At 44.0% G+C, this 19,310-nt stretch overlaps 2 protein-coding genes across 8 annotated transcripts in view; one reads left to right on the forward strand and one right to left on the reverse strand.

The window, feature by feature from the left end:
- LOC118292860 (liprin-beta-1) overlaps positions 1-19,310 on the reverse strand; it is an 81,137-nt gene that overhangs the window by 52,529 nt on the left and 9,298 nt on the right. The window contains exon 3 of one of the 5 annotated variants that reach the window (XM_035621587.2): positions 9,962-10,069. The exons of the other annotated variants lie outside the window; for them this stretch is intronic. The gene's annotated coding sequence lies outside the window, so the exon portion shown is untranslated. The remainder of the gene's footprint in view (positions 1-9,961; positions 10,070-19,310) is intronic. 5 annotated transcript variants of the gene reach the window in all.
- On the forward strand, positions 458-13,162 carry syt10 (synaptotagmin X). Of its 3 annotated transcripts, XM_035621593.2 has the most exons (8): positions 458-906; positions 1,548-1,959; positions 4,770-5,331; positions 6,991-7,111; positions 7,469-7,640; positions 7,929-8,058; positions 9,263-9,272; positions 9,969-13,162. In XM_035621593.2, exons 1-8 carry the CDS (start codon positions 705-707, stop codon positions 9,992-9,994), a joined length of 1,635 nt encoding a protein of 544 aa, XP_035477486.2. In that variant the 5' UTR covers positions 458-704; the 3' UTR covers positions 9,995-13,162. The 3 variants fall into 3 exon arrangements, with proteins under 3 accessions (XP_035477486.2, XP_035477484.2, XP_035477485.2); XM_035621591.2 differs by lacking the exon at positions 9,263-9,272; XM_035621592.2 differs by lacking the exon at positions 9,263-9,272 and having other exon boundaries at positions 458-891.

A 19,310-nucleotide genomic window follows, 5' to 3' on the forward strand; every position in this document is an offset into this window, starting at 1 on the left:
GTTTTGCAATAAGTTGCAAATACTGATGTAGCATAAGGGAGCTAATTGAACTACACCTTATGTAAAAGTGGGCATGTAAGTATAGATAATACATTAATTACAGCTAAAATATAGAGGAATATAATTTGAAATATTGTATTAATAATGATCTCCTTTTTCCTGCTATATCCTGTATCCCCTACAAACAATACATGTGCAATGGCTCCACGCACTATGTTCTTGCATTGCCTCTGCAACCTGTTGCCATGGAGCCACTGGGGGGGCAACAGGTTGCAGAGGCAACTTTGTACAGTTTGATCCACGCAAACTGGCGCCGGTTGAGTTCAAATCACGCTCCGTCTGCGTCGCGCCAGGCCGCGGCACACGCGTAAAGGCGGAGGGACTTATGGCGCGGGACTGTGGCACTCAGGGTCCCGGGGGGGGGGGCGGAGGGGGAGGAGTGTGAAGGCGGGGACACTGTCGGGTCGCCAGTGCCTCGCGGGGGGAGCGCTCACACTGCCATCACTGGGAGAATGTGATCCCGTCACTGCCGCCGACCAACGGGGCTCAGTGGCGAACCTGATGCGCGCGGCCCGCGGACCCACTCGCCTGCTGTTCCGAGGGAGGAGGAGGAGGCGGCGGCGGCAGCGCGTGCGGCCAGTCGCTCGTCGTTGCGCGCGGGGCATGGAGCGGGACGCGGCGCGCCGCGCATAGACGACGCCCAGATGGAGCGCCACCCCGCCGGCTCCCCCGGCCTGCAGTGGCTCAACAGGAGGGACGCGAGTGTCCGGCCGGAGGACAGCATCAGCCTGTGCCAGAGGGCTCTGCAGATCGTCACGGAACTCTGTGTCGGGGGCCACGTGGACCGCGAGAAATGTTCGGACATATTCCCCCTGGACAGCAACGTACAAGGTAAAGGATACGCAGGTAAAGAGAACATTCCCAAATTCCCAAATTGTCTCCCGTCAGCTGTTAGAAACTTTGCTCGGTTCCGTGCGTTCTGACGCGCGGGAACTGCAGTGGAGGAGTCGCCGGCCCCGTTGCGCGTCCTGCCGCGGCTCGGGCCACGCCGACGGAGCTGCAACAGGTGGACGACGAACACGTCTGACCGCAGAAATGTCTCTTCTCTTGCGCCACTTCGCCATCAGAGGAGTCTATTCGACTCTCCTTCGACCGATCAGTGAATTCCTGCGTGTGCAGTCTGCGCTCAGATTCAGTGTGATGCGCAAACTAAGCGTCTAAATTATTTCAGTAACAGCAGCAGATGCGGGGTGTGTTTTTTTTCTTCCCCTTTCTCCGTCAGAGATGCGCGTGTTTCAGTTGATGCCGTTGCTCCTCGACTGTGGTTCTACATGACTTTACATTGTCCTGCCTTATCGAACTGGTGCACATGCTGCCCCCTCTTTCTTACAGCTCGCTTTCTCTCCTGTGTTCTCTTTCTCCCTTGCATGTTTGTCTGTCCTACTTTGTCCCTCGCCTGCCTCTCTCCTTCCCCTTTTTTTCGTTGTGTCCCCCCCCCCCCCTCCTCCTCTGTCCTCCTCCGCTGGTCTCTCCATGGTTGCCTGTAGACATCTCTATTAGTCTCCTTGCCGTGGTCGTAGGTTTCTGTGGCCTCGCCCTGTTGGTAGTCTCTCTCTTTGTCTTTTGGAAGCTGTGCTGGCCCATTTGGAGGAGCAAGGCTCTGTCAGCCCACGCCGAAAATGGCCTGCGCGTGGGTTTCCCCGAGGCGCCGCCGCCGCCCAACTCCCCGCCGGTCGGCGAGTGCAAAGCGCCGGAGGTGGAGAAGAAGCAGCACCCGCCGGCGGTGGTGGCGGCGGCGGCGGCGAACAGCCGGAGCACCGTCAAGCTCCTGGAGGCGGCCATGAAGATCAGCCAGACGTCTCCGGACATCCCCGCCGAGGTGCAGACGGCGCTGAGGGAGAAGCTCAGCAAGCAAGCCAAGATCCAGAGGCAGACGACGGAGCCGACCTCCTCCTCCAGGTATCTACACGCGTCCACTGCAGTCATAACCCCCCCCCCTGCCCCTGCACTGAGGACATAATGACACCAACAAACTCCTATTCATCGACACATAACTGCTCCGTAACACAAGAGCATAATGAAAGCCTTAATGTACCCTCTTTGACCTTCACTTGGCTAGAACTCTTGACTGGGTGGTAACTGCCCTTGACGCGGTCTGGCGTGTGTCAGAGCATCAGAGATTGGTCAGTGACCTTCAAACGCTGCTGTACAAATTGTCGTGTTCACTACATTGAAACCCCCCCCCCCCCAAACACCCCCCGTCCAGGCTCATGAGCCGGTGCCATGGCACAACTCTGCGCCTCACGTTGAAACCTATTATCACACGAGTCGAGCTGCTATGGTGACGACGGGAGTAATTAAACAATCAGCTCTTGCTTCTCTTTGTTTTTCCCGAACAGTGTTCAAAACTGGAACGTCCATAATTAGCAGTGCTGTGGGGCGGGAGCTGTCACGGTGGACGGTTGGTAGAGGGCGAGATGCGACGCGCAGCTGTGCGCTCAGTTTCTCAGGGGAAGACGCCAGTCGACTCTTGCTTTTGGGTTCGTCGCTCGGCTCGTTAATTAAATTACATCGGGGGGCACAGATCGTCATGGATCACACGCCCACCGGGGACGCAGAGGGGACAGGTGAAAGATGACAGTGCCTTTACTCTCTCAGTCCTTCCACCCACTCTTTGGACAGTGATTCCTGATTCTCAATTATTTTTATTTTGACTGAAAAACGCCGAGAGAAAAAAACAACACATTCAACCACCTGAGGCTGAAGCCCACATATACGGTTTTAAGGCAATTATCCCTAGAAGAAGCACGTTACGGCTGCGACTCATTTTCAAAATCGATGCGTTGTTTGGTGCCCGAAATGTCATAAAAGGGTGAGATTACTTAGAGCCCAATATATTCTTATAGCAGATGAAACCTCTGAGTCTTTGATATTGCATAATGCAGACGACCGTCTTTTTAATTCAATTCCTTCTTTAACCTTGCTGCACACTATTGTTTACTAGTATTCAATGAATAGCTATATTTTCATTTAAGGCGATGTATTTATTCTAATTATGTTACATATACATCTTCACTTCGGGTAAAACAAAAATGACAGTAGCCACATTGTAAATTTTCTAGCACAAGGAGCTAATGCTTGTGATTTAGCGCCCTCCATGGGCCATGTGCATGGGCTGTTGAGCAAAATGTCAATGGCCGACGTGTAATTCCTACTGATTTTGTGTTTTTGAGTCCATCATGATGACTTATGGCAGATAAGCATTTGGTTTACTTATTTGTCTACATGCTCAAGGAATAATAAAAAAAAAGAATTCACCTAAAGAGTGAGCGCCTCCGTGTTTTTTCCCCCAACAGCCGTCTGCATTATTCAATACCCTCACAGATCTTATTTTTCATACCTGCCTCAGTGAAGAGCACCTGTCGGATCAGCTGGAGTCATGCAGCTCGTCTTTCCCCCTCTACGCAAACAAATCTGATTGTTTGAGAGGCTGCAGCCAGCCACGGTTTGGAATTTGAAAAATGCCACTTAACCGTTTATTCAAAATTGCTTTAATTATTTTCAGTCAATTAATTGCCTCAGGGTTAAAACAAGGACAGCCAAGAAAGCACTAAGCAATCACTTGTGTTGTGTTTGGGGTCGAGGATAAATCCATCCCTGAATCCATTTAGATTAAAATTCACACAAGCATTGTTTGAAGAAGTCTGCCTCCGCCATTGAAGGAAGTCATCAGTATACATGTATATATAACCCCTGGTGAATTAAAGGAGGATTAAAAGTTCGCAACACGACTGCAAACCATGAGGAGTAAAGCGACTGGCTGCTTCTGATCTGTTCAGTTAGCGAGTGTTCAATGTGTTTTCATAGTATTTTAATCAAAACTATGTTTACAATACTCGAGTCTACACATAAATTTTCAGCGGTGTTTTCTGCACCATATAATTTGCGCCCCGGCTGTCAGATCGCTGTGATTGTCTTACTGTCAGAAAGGAGGAGGGCCAGTTGCTAGGTGACAAGATTGGCAAGTCAAACGCAACTGTGGTTTCACCTCAAAAGATGTTAAGCTCCCAGAAATTTGCAGCCGTCAGGTATTTTTTTTTTTTTACAAGAGTTTAAACTGAATGCTGATGAAATGGAAGAAAAACATTCCGTTCGACCACTTGTGGTTTTATCTGGTTCGTATTCGTCTAGGTGGAAATAAAAGAGCTTTGTTTGGCACGAAAGAGCAGCGTATACTAATCCTCTGTGTCAGTGTCCTCGGTATGTCTTTGAGATCTGGGCTGTTGAGTCGCGAAAATGAATCCACTGCTCAAAGAACCATATACGTGTACCCTGCGATTGGACGGGTCATTGTTGGTGTTCTGAATTATTGCCGGTCAACATGCATCAAGCAAAAAGAAAGACGTGCCTCACAGAGTCATCACTGGTAAATTATGTTTTGGGATTGACCCATAGTGGAAGCTACAGCTACTTGAGGCCTCTGGTCATATGGCACTACACCGGATCAGGTGAATGTCCGCTGGCTACTCTGTACTAGATCTCTGTGCTGCTTTCCTGAAAGCCAAAGACCGGACAAAAGCCTTTTACGAGCTACTCTGACAGACGGTCGCATGTCAAAACATGTTCCCGCGAACTCCACATTATTATTCATCATGCTTTTCAGATGTGCCCTCTCCTGACAAACCATTAGCGCCCATCATAACAAAGCCACTCATGCGTAACACTGACACTTGAGACATTCACCAGATGCCCTCTACCCTTTTCAACAGGCACAATTCGTTCCGGCGCCACCTGCCTCGTCAGATGAACGTCACCAGTTTTGACTTCAGCATGGACACAGTGCCCCTCCGCCAGTCGTCTACAGTGAGCATTGGAAGAATAAAACCCGAACTCTACAAGCAGAAGTCTGTGGACTCCGAGGGCGAGGCCAAGGAGCCCGTGGAGACTTGCGGAAAGCTGAGCTTCGCGCTGCGCTACGACTACGAGGAACAGGCCTTGGTGGTGAGGATCCTCAAGGCCTTAGAGCTGCCCGCCAAGGACTTCACGGGCACCTCTGACCCGTACGTGAAGATCTACCTGCTGCCCGAGAGGAAGAAGAAGTTCCAGACGCGCGTCCACCGCAAGAATCTGAACCCCATGTTCGACGAGACCTTCTGTTTCCCCGTGGTGTACGATGAGCTCTGCAACCGCAAGCTGCACTTCAGCGTGTACGACTTTGACCGCTTCACCAGCCACGATATGATTGGCGAGGTGGTGGTGGACAACCTCTTTGAACTCTCTGATTTGTCCAGGGAGGCGGTGGTGTGGAAGGATATTCATGCAGCGACTACAGTGAGTTGGCGTTCACATGAACACACTGCCAGACCCTCACATATGAGGACACCGTTGCTATATAAGAAATGTTGAATGCGCCAAACTTCTTGTCACTGGGGGGGGGGGAAACCCACATAGTGAAGGGGAACTTGTGCTGTTTTTTTTTTTTTAAAGGTCTTAACATAAATCACTGCCGTGAATCACTCCTCAAAGAGCCTGAATTCCTCAACAGCGGTCCACAGAAGTGGCAGGTGGAACACACTGCATAATTCAGCTGTGTTGGGAAATACGATTCATCGGCCAAACTCCCACACACTTTTTTCCAAAAAACCCTGCTGGGTATTCTCGACATAAATATAGCAACAGACAGTATATTGCCCAATCATTAAATAACTCCAAAGTAGTTAAACAAACAGTTGTATACAGTGTCATATGAACTTTCTTTAAAAAAAAAAAAGCCCCAAATGCATTTCACTCCTACGTTTACATTAATCACAGTTTACTGAAGAGCCTCTGCTTTATTTATGGGCCTTTGTTTCCATTAGCTCCTGTTAGATACATTAATAGTAACTGAAGAACCATATATTCAGTTTTGCGTACAAACAGACTAGATAGGAATCTCTATTTGCTTAATTGAGTTTGATGGTGCTTATTTGTAAGTTCTTTTTCACAGGCTTGAAACTTGGATAGCCAACGTTTATTCATAATTCTGTTCATTTACAAAACTAATAAAACATTGTGATTACTTTGGACAGTGAATATAATGTCAGTCATAGATCAAAAGGGCCTGCTACAGTTTGCTAACACAGGCTGTCAAGACAGAGTTTAGGCTATGAGCATAACGTCTTCACACTACCAAGGATATCATCTTATGGATAACTTGTATTTCTATAAACTTGTTAATAGATTGTAGAGTGAGGTGATGAGCCACAATACAAGCGATTAGATCGAGACACAGAACCTTTTGAAGGATATTCTTACATTTTAAAATCATCCTTGAACATTTCCAGTGTTTTGATCCTGAACTACTGCAAAATGTGGTACACGCTGTGTCTATCACTATAATGTATATCTCTTAATCAATATGCCAATTAAAATGAAGATTAAAGGACAATAAAGGTCCACTCTCAGAGAAAAAATAAATATATATATACACATTGCCGGTGTAGTGTAGTAATTACCCCCATCAAAGTGCAGGCCCATAGATTAACCTGAGAACTGCCCCCGTGTGTCCACACACCTCAGGGCAGCTTCAACTTATCGGCTTTTTTCACAACAGACATTTTGTCTTGTCACACTAGAACATGGGCGGATGTGGGCGATAAATGTAATAATGGCTGAGTTCCATTTTAGGGTCCTGCAGTCACTGACACAATGTCAGTGATTTACGAGCGACAGTTCAATTGAACGGAGCCACCGTTAAAGTTCCACCCGCGACTTTTCCAATATGACAATTCAAAAAGTAAGATGTGTAAGATATCTTTATGGCCGACTGCATGTGGCGTTCCTAAGTTTATGAGCAGAAAAGGCTCTTTCCAATGCAGAATTGACCAGAAAATAATCGACTTCTACACCTTTTAATCTATTGAATCGCGTCCTCCTTTGCTTTGGCCTTTTGATTCACAGACTGTGGTCGAAATGCATTCAGTTGTCTTTCGTATATTTTTTCTCCTCCAGGAGAGCGTTGACCTCGGAGAGATCATGTACTCGTTGTGCTACCTCCCCACAGCGGGGAGAATGACCCTAACAGTCATCAAATGCAGAAACCTCAAAGCCATGGACATCACAGGCTCCTCAGGTAACCCGACAGCGAAGAAGATCTGGGCTCGCTTCAGAAGCTCAAACTGGGCCGCAAATCAAACGTAGTTGAAAACAGACAGCAGGTGGGCACTTAGAATGGAAATGGGGGAGAGGACACAGGGAGGCTACTGAGAACAAATTATTGATAGTCTGAGAGTAGAGCGATATGTGCACTAGCTTTACTTTAAGTCCTGTTAAAGGAAACTGTTTGTGTTTGCTGTGTGTTGGACATCCAACTGCTTAACCCTGAAGCATTTTGATCTTTACATTTAGTTTATAATCATTCCATTTGACTACAATGTCAGCTCACGTACAAATGAACAAACTCTTAAATGACAGTGAGCATGTCTCTCAGATCCGTACGTCAAGGTTTACCTGATATGTGACGGACGGAGGCTGAAGAAGCGGAAAACAACAACCAAGAAAAGCACTCTCAATCCGGTGTACAGCGAGGCTATCATCTTCGACATCCCCCCGGAGAACGTCGAACAAGTCAGTTTGTCCATCATGGTGATGGATTATGATCGGTGAGTCACTGCTGCGTTTACCTGTGAGCATACGTACTATGTGCTCCATGTCATAAACTGTCAAAGTTAAGGATTTGGGGGCATTGTAACCAAATCAACATTTGATTTAAAAAAAAAAAAAGTTCTGATCTTCTTGGATCAGGTCCGACCTTGACAAGACTCCAGCTTCTGTTCAAGACATTTTTTCATCTAAAACTAGTCATCAGTTTTGAATCTGTGCCCAGACTACTAGAAGCATAAATACATGCATCCAAATCTATGTTAATGTGCGTGTTTTGCCACTAACAGGGTCGGACACAATGAGGTGATTGGTGTATGTTATGCCGGGCCAGATGCTGAGGGCCTTGGACGGGATCACTGGAACGAGATGTTGGCTTATCCACGGAAGCCCATCACACACTGGCATGCTCTGGGAGAGGTACAGATATGTTGTCTCTCCCCCCCCCCCCGCCTCACAGAAATCCAGAGCTTTCTGGAAGCTCCTGAATGTGACAATGACCAGAGAAAATGCAGAATGTGATCCCAGCTCTGTCAACTTGAGCTTCCCCCTCGTTTCCTTTGTGTATGTTGCAGCTCTGTCTCCTTTTAAAATGTGAAAACTTGGTATACACATCGTTGGCTCATGGTGAGGAAGGTTCCAGAACTTGGCTGCAAACAACAAGAACTAACTAGCATCCAAAAACATTGCTATTTTCTGTAGCAAGTAAGACAAGAGGCATTTGGCCGCTAAATTATCACCTCTCCTTATTATTTCACAAATCAAATATTCAAATTAAATGTATTCTCTTCTCTTGACTCAATGTATCCCACAGCATTAACTTGTTAACAGCTCTTATAAAATAAACAACAGTTTCAGCGAAACACAATGTATAAAACATTATTTTGTTCAATTAGTTTTCTTATTTTAAAAAGAAAATCCAGGAATGTACCTGTACTCATTTGGAATATTTGAAAGGTTTAATTTTTAACATTATTTAAAATGTGCAGGAGACCCTGCAGCGTAATCAGCAGCTCTCTTTTCTTCAGACTTACTGTTGTTGAAAGCATATTCTCACTTCTTTATTCCTCCATTAGATTAATAAAGGCCTAATTTGATGCATGTGGACATACAAATCTAAAAATAAAAAAATCTTAATTCGATCAGCTGCTTTTCAAAAGTCTGGGTGAAGGGATATTTAGAGATTTTGGCAAAATTATGAGCTGTCTTGCCTGAAGTCAGATGAGAAAATAAACATTAAAACAGGAGATTTGTCCGTGAAAAGCTTTGTTAAAATGACTCTCCAACAACCCCAATACTGTCTTATTTACATGTTGCATATGTGTAATGAACATGTATGAATAAAAACATTTTCATAGTGGTTTAATGAGCAGGCTATGCATTTGCAAGCAGCTTTCCAAACTTCTTAAACTATTGAACAAAACTGAGCTGTGGCTCTCAGATGTATTGTTGACTAATTTGCTGGCTAACAAAATACCATGTGTAACTATGACAATTTAAAAAATTGTTGGGAGGCTTATTTCATTTGACAGAAACCGACTGTTTCACGCCAGTTAAAGTAATTTCATATGTTATCCATGTTTTTTCCTCTTTTGCCACATCCACTCCACCACCTGACGAATAGGAAAAAACAGGTGATTACTCCTTTTCAGTGGTAAAACTACTTGATGCTTTGGTAAAAAAAAAAAACTGTGATCATAGGCAAAACATAATGTACCCTGTGCATCTCCTGTCAAAATCAATGGTGTCATCAACATTTGGAGTTTGGTCGCAGTCTGACTGGGTTTATTATTGTTATGTCTATTATGGATCTATTCTTGGAGACGCTGTGAGCTATGGGAAAGTAATAAGACTGCAGGTAAACCATCTCCGGACAGAGAGGTCACCCCGACATAACAACAGAGCAGGAGATGGACGCTCTAATGAGGACAAACTTGCTTGTGAGCTTGAAAAGATCAAGTGTCAGGACTTGAGACTGAGACGCTCAATTTCGCAATATATTGGTGAAAATATAATTATTTGGACCATAACAAGCATAAAAAAAATGATTATTTCTACTTTGACACAACTTAAGTGTAACTACCAGACAAAGAAAATGCTTTTCTACGGCCACTGTTGAAGTGTTTTTTTTGATTTTCTTCCCTGGGGGCGTGTTCCCCTCACAATAAACTTGTATCCGATCTGACATAGCTGGGCAGAAATAACTTTTACCATTTGCCCATGGTCACAGTGTGTCCTCATGACCAGAATAATTACCTGCTTAGTGACCAAAAAGTGGATGGGATGCCTCTGTAAAAGTTATGTGTTGTGTGTGCCATTTTACTTTGCAGTCGCCTGGAAGAGCAGCAAGCTTTGAGAGTCAAGGTTCGTGTCCTTCGCCCAAACCTCCGCAGACGCCCTGATGATCGCAGGTGGAGCGATAACATTGTCTCTGTAAGAAAACAGACGTTTGTTCAGAGTTGCTGCAAAGCTGTGTTGCCTCTAAGTCTCCTGTGAGCATGTTGTATGAAAACTGAATCCATTCCGACATGTTGCTTATGTCTATAAAAACAAGGTTGCGTTGATATTGATTTTATTCTTTCACTCAAACTCCAGCTCTTCAAGGGCTCCACGGAGCCGGCTATGCACAGCACCAACTGTCACTCAATTCCAGAGTTTGTTTATCGTTCATCTGCTTTGAAATGAATTGGCGAACATTCACACGGACCACATGAATGGTAGGCGTCACTGCAGAAAGCCCTCTGCAATTTCACTTCCAAGTGCATGAACCTCTTCAGCATTTTTCCGGCCCTAGACCTCTTTAGCGAGTTTGCATTTTTACTCTGAAATGGCACAAAGTTAAAGGGCTATACTGCTCAGTGCCATTAAAGCGTTTACTTGATAAAAAAATCTAAACAGTCAATAAATCCAGTGAGTCGTGATCCAGTTTTAGGCTGAAGAATGCAGGTAATTGAGCGTCTACAAGGGCTGAGTAAATTACCCAGAAAATGATCAGTCACAGTTGCGTGAAACCGGCAGTGAACCAGCCATTGTTACCTGCAGATATCAGAATAGTCAACAGGACTCTGCAGCAGATACATGTAGCAGACATATGAAAAGAGATCTGTTTCAAGAAAACCCGACAAACCTGACTTTAAAATAACATTATATTTATTTTTGTACACACCAGATGGATGTCACCATATAATTGCAAGTTGAACTAGCAGCATATGCTGTAGAAATGATTTACTCATCCTCTCATACTACAGGTATATTCATATATAAATAGATATATTTATTACATATGTTTAAATATCGCCCCCACTGCCATTGTCCCTCATGTTGCAACTGCAAAAGTAACGCACTTTGAGATTGCTTTTAGCAATGAAAAGTGCTCTATAAATGAAATTTATTATTATTATTATTATTATAATGCAAATGAACAACGGTTTGTCATTTGATGTTTTGACTCCACATTCTACTTCAGAAATTGGTTTATATAAATATAAAATGAACGTCAAATACATTAAATAACATTGTTGGCCTAAATATACGAAGAAAACAGTATTCAAATGGTAATAATTAAAGCCTTTCGTCCAAAAAGACTGTTCTCTAAACCCCTCCCCCGAACAGCGTCTGTCCAATCATAGGCCGTGAGGTCTTCTTTAAAAAGAAAAACTTTTTCAAAGTGAAAAATACAAGCAAAAAAGAAGAAAATTAATTAAACTGTGTGTTTGTCTGCTCTAAAGTTAGCTGAAAATGTTAGCATGTTTGGCTAACTAGCTTACTGCATGCACGGCCAAACTCATTATTCAAGCTAGCGTCACATCTGTTTAGTCCTCAACCTAAGATAACTGTCTTGTGCAATGTTAAAAGTGAAGTTTTACAGTATGAACAATTAAGCCGGTAATTCCGCAGGTAAACTGGGTAGTGTTACCAAATGGGGAAGTGTTATTTTACAGTGTTCTAATGGATCATCAACTTGAAAGAACGCTAACTTTTTGTCTGGGACATGGGGCATCAGCCTCAGTCTTCATCGTCGTATCATTATGCAGCAATCCAGTGCATATTTAAAAAAAAACAAAAAAAAACCAACGTTACAATGTTGTCATTTTAAACTGAGTCAGGTGAAAACAATAAAAAGTCAACCGCAGATAGCATTTCCAAACAAAGATCCTCGAGTCTTTGCTCTTCGCTATTATGCAACTGTCGGAAAGAGGTACTGTTCATACGCTCTTAACACGTAAATACAAGGAATCAGAGTATCCCACAATGCAACATGCTAACAGACGAGGAGAGAGATAGGTGAAGACGGTTAAATTAAACATTTTAACAATTTTAAATAATTTTAAAAGGAATCGGACAAAAATACGTAGTTACACTAAAGTGCGAGAAAATAAAAAAGTCCAATTTTCGATTAAAAAAAAAAATGTGAAAGTTATAACGGATACAAAATATTTTGTATTTATTAATTTCGGAAGATACACTCGGTATGAAATGTGTTTATCACAAAACACATGCATTAATTTATTGGCGTTGACGTGGTTACTTTTTTCATTGCGACATAATTAACAGCAAAAAGATGAGCCCAATAGTGTCAGAAATGTTTTTCCTCTGCACAGAACTCCTCAGACAGCGAGAAGGGAGAAGTGACACAAACACAGACATAGTAATCAATTTTTACAAAATCCTGTCAGGAAATAAAAAGCCCAAACATCATTACAGCTTTTCTTCACCTGTTACAAATTCAGGGAATTATTACGAAAGAAGCTACATCCACTCTCAAACATTTTGTAAAATATTATGTCAATGATTTCCATTAAGCCATATGAAATTAAGTTCAGTGTATCTTTACACAGAACTGCCTCAGCTTCTCCATTGTGAGTAATAAAAACCAACATGGCAAATAGGGAAAACAAAAGGCTATGTACTGTTATCTTACTTGCACACACCACACAGTGATGCATTCCCCCGTGTTGCCCTTGAATATTTTTTATTTGTAGCATGTTTGTCACCACTTTAAAAAACACACTTGTTGGGGGAAAATGTAAGTAGTGGATGTCATATGAAATTTCAAACTTGTGCGTTTACATTTGTATATATACGGTATACTTATCAGTGGCACTGTTTATATATTTCAAAGTGAAATTCCGGAAGTTTTTGTGATCTTATATAAAAAATAAAAAAATAGAGACATCACAATGTATTTCTATTGTTCGGTGTAAATTTGAACAGCTCAGACTTGTAGTCGAGTGACATTTATACACGTTCTGTGATAGTTGTGAGCAATTAGTCGAGCTGGAAACCCAGTGGAGCCGACTCTACCTTATCAAGTTAGTCCATGTGTAGGAGTTTAGAGCTTTGAACTGTAAATCGTTTGCATATTGATTGAATCTAAGACGAGCCAGAGCAACTGTCATGATGTGTACAGTTTGTGATAACTTTTGTAAAGATTTAAAGTCAACATTTGGGATATCATTTATTGTATCTGTTTCATATGTATTTTAACTAAAATAAATCAATAAAAATGACGAGTCGGAACTTAGCAGTGTGTGTTGTTGGCTGGCTAAAGCTAAACTGTTGTTTGCTCTGCATCTGTAAAAGTTGCTTTCCGACCCTGCGTTCAAGTCCAGACATTTTCCTGAACTTTTCCAGAGAGGCTGTATGTGTAAACGAAAATGTCAGCAAGTGTTCTTCCGGGCATTTTTTCCGGAACGCGATTACGCCTCCTGCGGCGTTTTTCACATGTGACGGCAAAACGTGCGGACCCCGATTTTCCAGACATTTCCATGTCAGGTCTGAAAACAGTGAGCTGCCTTGAGCTTAGCTCCTATACACTTTACATATGCATGTGGTGGGAAAATGTCACATGCGCGTCATCAATCAACACGCTGTCAGTTTAATTGTGGCTCTGTCACACATAATAAGCTTTAATGCCGCTGTTTTGTCTGATGCACCCTATTAGAAGTTGTTTGTCGACTTGCTGTCACGACAATAACACGAATAACCCTTTCCCTTCCTCCTAAGTGGAGAACAAGTAGTGTTGTCCGCATTTAAAATGGCATAATTACTCAGAAACAATGTGACTCGCAGCACACTGAAAGAGAACATTTCTCATTAGCCTTCATTCATAGTGCTTTTCAAGTACGGGAAAAAGCATCACGACAAATCAAAAAAGATTTAGACAGAAATCAAACTGGGTCAAATTGTAAATTTAAAAACCGAATATGATAATAATAGGAAATACAACAGTAAAGGCAAAATGTGTAAGTGTTTCAGCAGGTCTCTGGAAGCTCGGTCCGCATGCGTAGAGGATAAAAACTGGGCGCCGATTCTCCACGTTTAGTTTTTGTCTCCGGGGGCAGGAAGCAGACAGACCTGAGGCGTCTGGTTGGTTCACAGTAGATCAGAAATGTAAACCGTTCAGTGCTTTATAAACAACATCGTCAACAGCGGTGTTTTAAGAATGAAACTCACTGACAGACAGGAAGCCAGTGTAAAGATCTGAGCAGCGTTAAGTCCCTGCAAACGGTAGCATTTACACGTCTTATAAAGTGCAACTGAACGCGTCGTCCGCCAACAAATACACATCGGTCGCTGAGGTCGGTCGGGGCGAAAAAATTGCTCGTCGTTCTGCCGCCACTGACGCTCCGCGAATAATAACCGTTAGATAAGCACTCAGGTTTGTGCTTTTTAAGACCTGTAAGACAAAATAAAAAAAGCTCCTCTGATGGACGGTCCCCCCCTCGTCCTCGTGCGGCGTCCGTTTGATGGCGAAACATGAAGAGAACATTTTGATCTCTCGTGAAAAGCGTGACACTCAGCGCAACTTCCTTTTGATCCTCGATATTGGATAGGAACACACGAGCGGGGGGAGGGGGAGGTGGGGGGGGGTTACATTAGTTTCCCTGGCGATGAATGCTGCCCACTCTCTGAAACCGCTGAACCCACATTTAGAGTGGAGTCGTATCTGTGGTTAGCAAGGGCTAATAGCCCCGCGCGGCGATACGTGTAATTAAAGCTTTGTCATTTCCTGAATGCTTATTCCGTGCTGGATATTTAACGCCACTGCTCCACGATGGCGGCGCTGAGCCTCGTGGCTCGCGTCAACAATGCACCTGCAGGATCGGTCATTACTCGGGGGGTAATTAAGCATCCCAGTTTCAAACTGTCAACACGGCGGAATATATTAAATCAAGACGAGAGCTTCTTTAAACTTCTACTCTTCAAGGAGGAACCTCGTTTTGAATAATGGCAGCTCGTGATACTTTTAATTATCCACCAACGGCTAATTAAAGATGATTACATTTTTTTTTTTTTAAAGTTCCCTTTCTTCTCCTTATTCAATCCAAAATATTTAAATCCTCTCCATATTATATATCAGGTTCTTAAATATTCATTTAGAGAAAGCTTCACGGCTGAAGGTTCGCTTTATTACAGCTCGCTTATCCATGGCTCACTGGCACCGGTGGGTCAGAGGTCAGCTCATTATTGGCGAGGTAGCGGGGGAGGGGGGGGGGGGGGGTTCTTCTATTCTAAGAACAATTACAGTTAAGGGGGTAAGTGGACGGACAGTTATGTAACGCCACCACCCATTGCAGCCTAATGTTTCGGTGTGTCCGTAATAAAAAAAATTCAAGGTTCTCTGGCTTGAGTGCAACCGGTAGGAGCCGGATTACATAATTCAGATGTCAAATATATGTTGTGTAAGATTTCCAGCAAATATTTTTATGATTTAGTATCAGATAAGACACCAAGAGAACATGGGCACGTAGCACAATGCAGGTTTTTAGTAAAACTCCAGAGGGAGCGTTCTAGACTTCCATCTTAATAAGGTCACCTTCATGATGTGATCGAGAACCCCCACCGCCTCCGTGGAACATCTGCTCAGAGTAAGACGTTCACTTACAGCGTCTTAGTCTGTCAGAGTATCAGGAACTCATCTCCGTCTCGACACTAATCTGACATCGACAGTCCTCTCCTGTCCTGGTATGGAAGGTAACTAATGACGTGAAGGTGCGGTTGAATTTCAATCACGACTTCTAGCCGCTGCTTGAAATATTGCACAGTCCGATGTGTCTCTGCCGCTCCTGATGCATGTTTGTCGTCCCTCCCCTCCCCCCGGCAGCAAAGGTCGAGTTCTGATGTGCGAAGTCCGTAATCTGCAGGGTGAAGCGCCCAGCATGCGTCCTGTTAAAATGAATTTTGACTGCAAGATGTTCGAGCGTTTTTGAAAATAACAAGCAAACAAAGCCGAGAGTGTCTGAAGCTGTTAGGTGTCAAGTGAGCTGCTGGAACCAGCCATCACCATTACCAGAGAGGAGAGGAGAGGCTGTGAGGCTCGTCTTTTTCCGAAGCGTTAGACGGAGGGCAACGCGGAGGGAAAGCGTATTGATGTAAGTGGCTATAAATAGATGTTTTACCCCATGGGTAAGAGCACAGGAATCCACTCTCATTACTTTTCTCCCACCTAGTGATTTGTCTTGACAAAAAAAAAAAAATCCATCTCGTGAATTACCATGATGTGGATTCACATTTAAAAAACAGCTACAGGTGGGACTGTTTTAATTGGGCACTCTGAAGGCCAAGTGTTGTAATCACTAATAAGGGTTTGATAATGACATCTTAGAAAAAATTCAAATTTTTAAAAATTATATATATCTATCAGTGGATATTAAAGTATCTGAATTTTTTTACTCACTAATATCTGTATCGGCATCAAGCCCCAAAATCCATAACCTTCGGTCGGGCTCTATTGGCGAGTGTGCTGCTTATACATTGGAGACTTGGCTATTTTTTACCTGAATAAACATACTACACCAATCATAGTATAATGTGTACAACGAAACATTCAAATGACAAATATTTCGTCATATCATTCAAGATCTCCACGTATCACCATCCAAATGTTTTTGTCCAGATTAGAAGAAATAAATCCCAGTGGGAGATTCTCACACTGCCAGAGATGAGGGATTGAAGCTTTTGGACTCTTAAAGATTATTTCTTTCTCCTTTGACATCACCCAGCTCCTGTGACTCAGATCGGTATCAAGCCCCGTGTGCGTGTCACAATTACTCTGAGAGCGCTAACGAAGACGCCGTGTTCACCACTGAGACGGTAAACCAGGTTTCACGGTGGCTCCGACAGGTGTGAGCGGGGGTCCTTACCGCCAGAGCGGTGGGAGGGGGACGACATGGTAATAACAGGGTGGGAGGAGGGGAAGGCTCAAGCTGCTCTGCTGATTTACATGGCGAGCAGAGGTGGAGGAGTCGACGTGAATCACCCGGGACACAGAGAGGACCCCGCCGAGGACGTGAGTTTGAATCTAAATACAGTCGTTTATCAGACGCCGCTCCTTCTCCCACAGGTTAGTGCGGCTCAATGCAGCAGTATGTCGATTTAAACATCCCATGCACTGAATGGAACAGGTGGACCTGCACGTACGGGGGAAGCATTTGCCAGCGGAACACATGAACACAGATGAAGAATTCAGATCTGTCGTGCGTGCAGACAAATAGTGCTCTGACAAATCCAACCTGTGATGACAGGAAAGACACATTCCCTCACTCGCAATCCCAGATTACTCGTTATCACAATACTAAAGTGGAAATAGAAATATATCAAAACAAGACGTTGCCTCTGACAGTGGCAGATATTTAAATATGGCAGACAAAATTAAAAGAAGAGACCTTCCTACTTTGTCATGGAAACCAATGATAGGTCTGAACCCGACTGACGTAAAAAGCAGCGTTAAAATGAGCATACAAATCATAGAAAATGCATGGAATGATGTGTCGATTGTCCGCCATCTTGTGAAACCAAAACTAAATGTATTACAATGTAACAAAAACACTTGCAAGTGCGAAAAACGCCCTTGGTGTTGAGTTCACGCGTCCTGGAAAACCCATCGTGAATCATCACGCGGCATTTCTCCGTCATCGCCTCGGCCTGTAGGAGTCTGCGTGAACAGCAGTCAGAAGGTGTGTGTGTGTGGTGATGATGTTACTATTGTATTTGAGCTCAGTCTGGCCATGAATGAACAGCCTGTGCTCGCACACTCCAGTGATGAGTCATCGTTTGAACCTGCGTCCTTACAATGTGCTCGAGGGTACCGCTGCCGCCGGGGAAATGTTCGGTAACGGCTCGGGTTTGTATTTATAGATATACGTGACGACACCAGAACAACACACACGCACACACACAGACACTGAATGACTCACTCGCAGGCCTTGTGTATATTATACCATCCTACAGTCCAATGCATCTGCATTTCCCACACTTCAAGTGGGCATGAATGCTATTATTAAGCACAAAGAGGAACTGATTCATAGATCATCAGCTCCCCGCACTGATTCTTCTCAGGTGAGGAGTTAATAGGGCATCACTGTCGAGTCTTGGAAAGGATGTGCGCCTCGCCATCTTCTTTGACACAATGAAAATGCACCAGTCAAAGAAGGCAGTCACCGAGACATAATCCATCTATACCGCTTCATAGAGTCGCGTGAGGACATGTTCTCCCACGCAGACACGGGGGAGAACATGCAAAGTCCACACAGAAAGGCCCCGGATGGTCCGAACCTGGACCCGAACCAGGAACCTTCTTGCTGGGAGAATTTACTTTTCTGATTATCATCTGTCAAACAATGATCCAAGGTCAGAAGATGAGGATGAGGATAAGGAGGATGTGGCCGTCAGGACCAAGATGAATCTGATTGGTCGCTAGATATTTGTACAGGTTGGACATAGGATTTTTTTTTTTTAAACATCAACCTTAAAAGTGATTCTTTGAGATCGTCTTTGAGAATCAAACGCTGCCCACAAAGCCAGGTGCATTGTGGTCAGTCGGGACAGCATTGAGAGGAAGGCTTTACTCAGAATAAAAAGCAATATACGATAAATATTCCAATAGTTGACACAAGGCGAGTTTCTGTCAACAAATAAATAAAGTGAGTTAAAGTGAGAAGATTGTCTCATCTTAATATCGGGTGGAAGGAGTGGGGGCGCAGCTACCAACCAGTGGGTGTTATGTTGATGGAGCTCTAACATTAGCGGGGTTTCATTTAATGAAGTCGAACAGCCAGGAGACATGGAATGTGTCACGAACACAGGAAAATAAATATTTTATGAAGCTTTCGCTGTAGCTGTTACTATTCTCATCTCGACTATACTGTAAACTGGACCGATGGCTACATTCCGGCACTGACGGACGCCAAAGCCTATGTACTCATGCACGTCTTTACGTAGCGGGAGGGATCGGAAAAAAAACTTGCCAGGGGACTAAGGAGGAGCGGAGATGAATGCCCTGTCGCACGGGCTAAATCTCCTTTATACCTCTGGCCGCCGCCAACTCCCAGCTTAATTTGGAGCCGGTTGGCGGTAAGCTTCCAATGGCACTGTCTCTGGGGCAGGCTAATTCATCCACAGGCGAAAGGCATCCGGAGAGCGCGGCGCTCGAGCATCTCTCTAAAGCTGGGTTCCCCACAGACCCTGTACGTGCGTGTATAAGAGGACAACACATTAAGATATGCCTGTCATAAAAAAAAAACAACAACCATATTATGACCTTTATTTAACATCCTTATAAACTTACCCACCTGTGAATACAAATGTAATTTAATAAGGTGCCGCATGGCGACATAATTATGTACTGAAGTACCCGATTCTGTGCCTAATTAATAATACAATACATGAAA

Source organism: Scophthalmus maximus, chromosome 12 (genome assembly GCF_022379125.1).
Source record: "Scophthalmus maximus strain ysfricsl-2021 chromosome 12, ASM2237912v1, whole genome shotgun sequence".
NCBI classification, from domain to species: Eukaryota; Metazoa; Chordata; class Actinopteri; order Pleuronectiformes; family Scophthalmidae; genus Scophthalmus; species Scophthalmus maximus.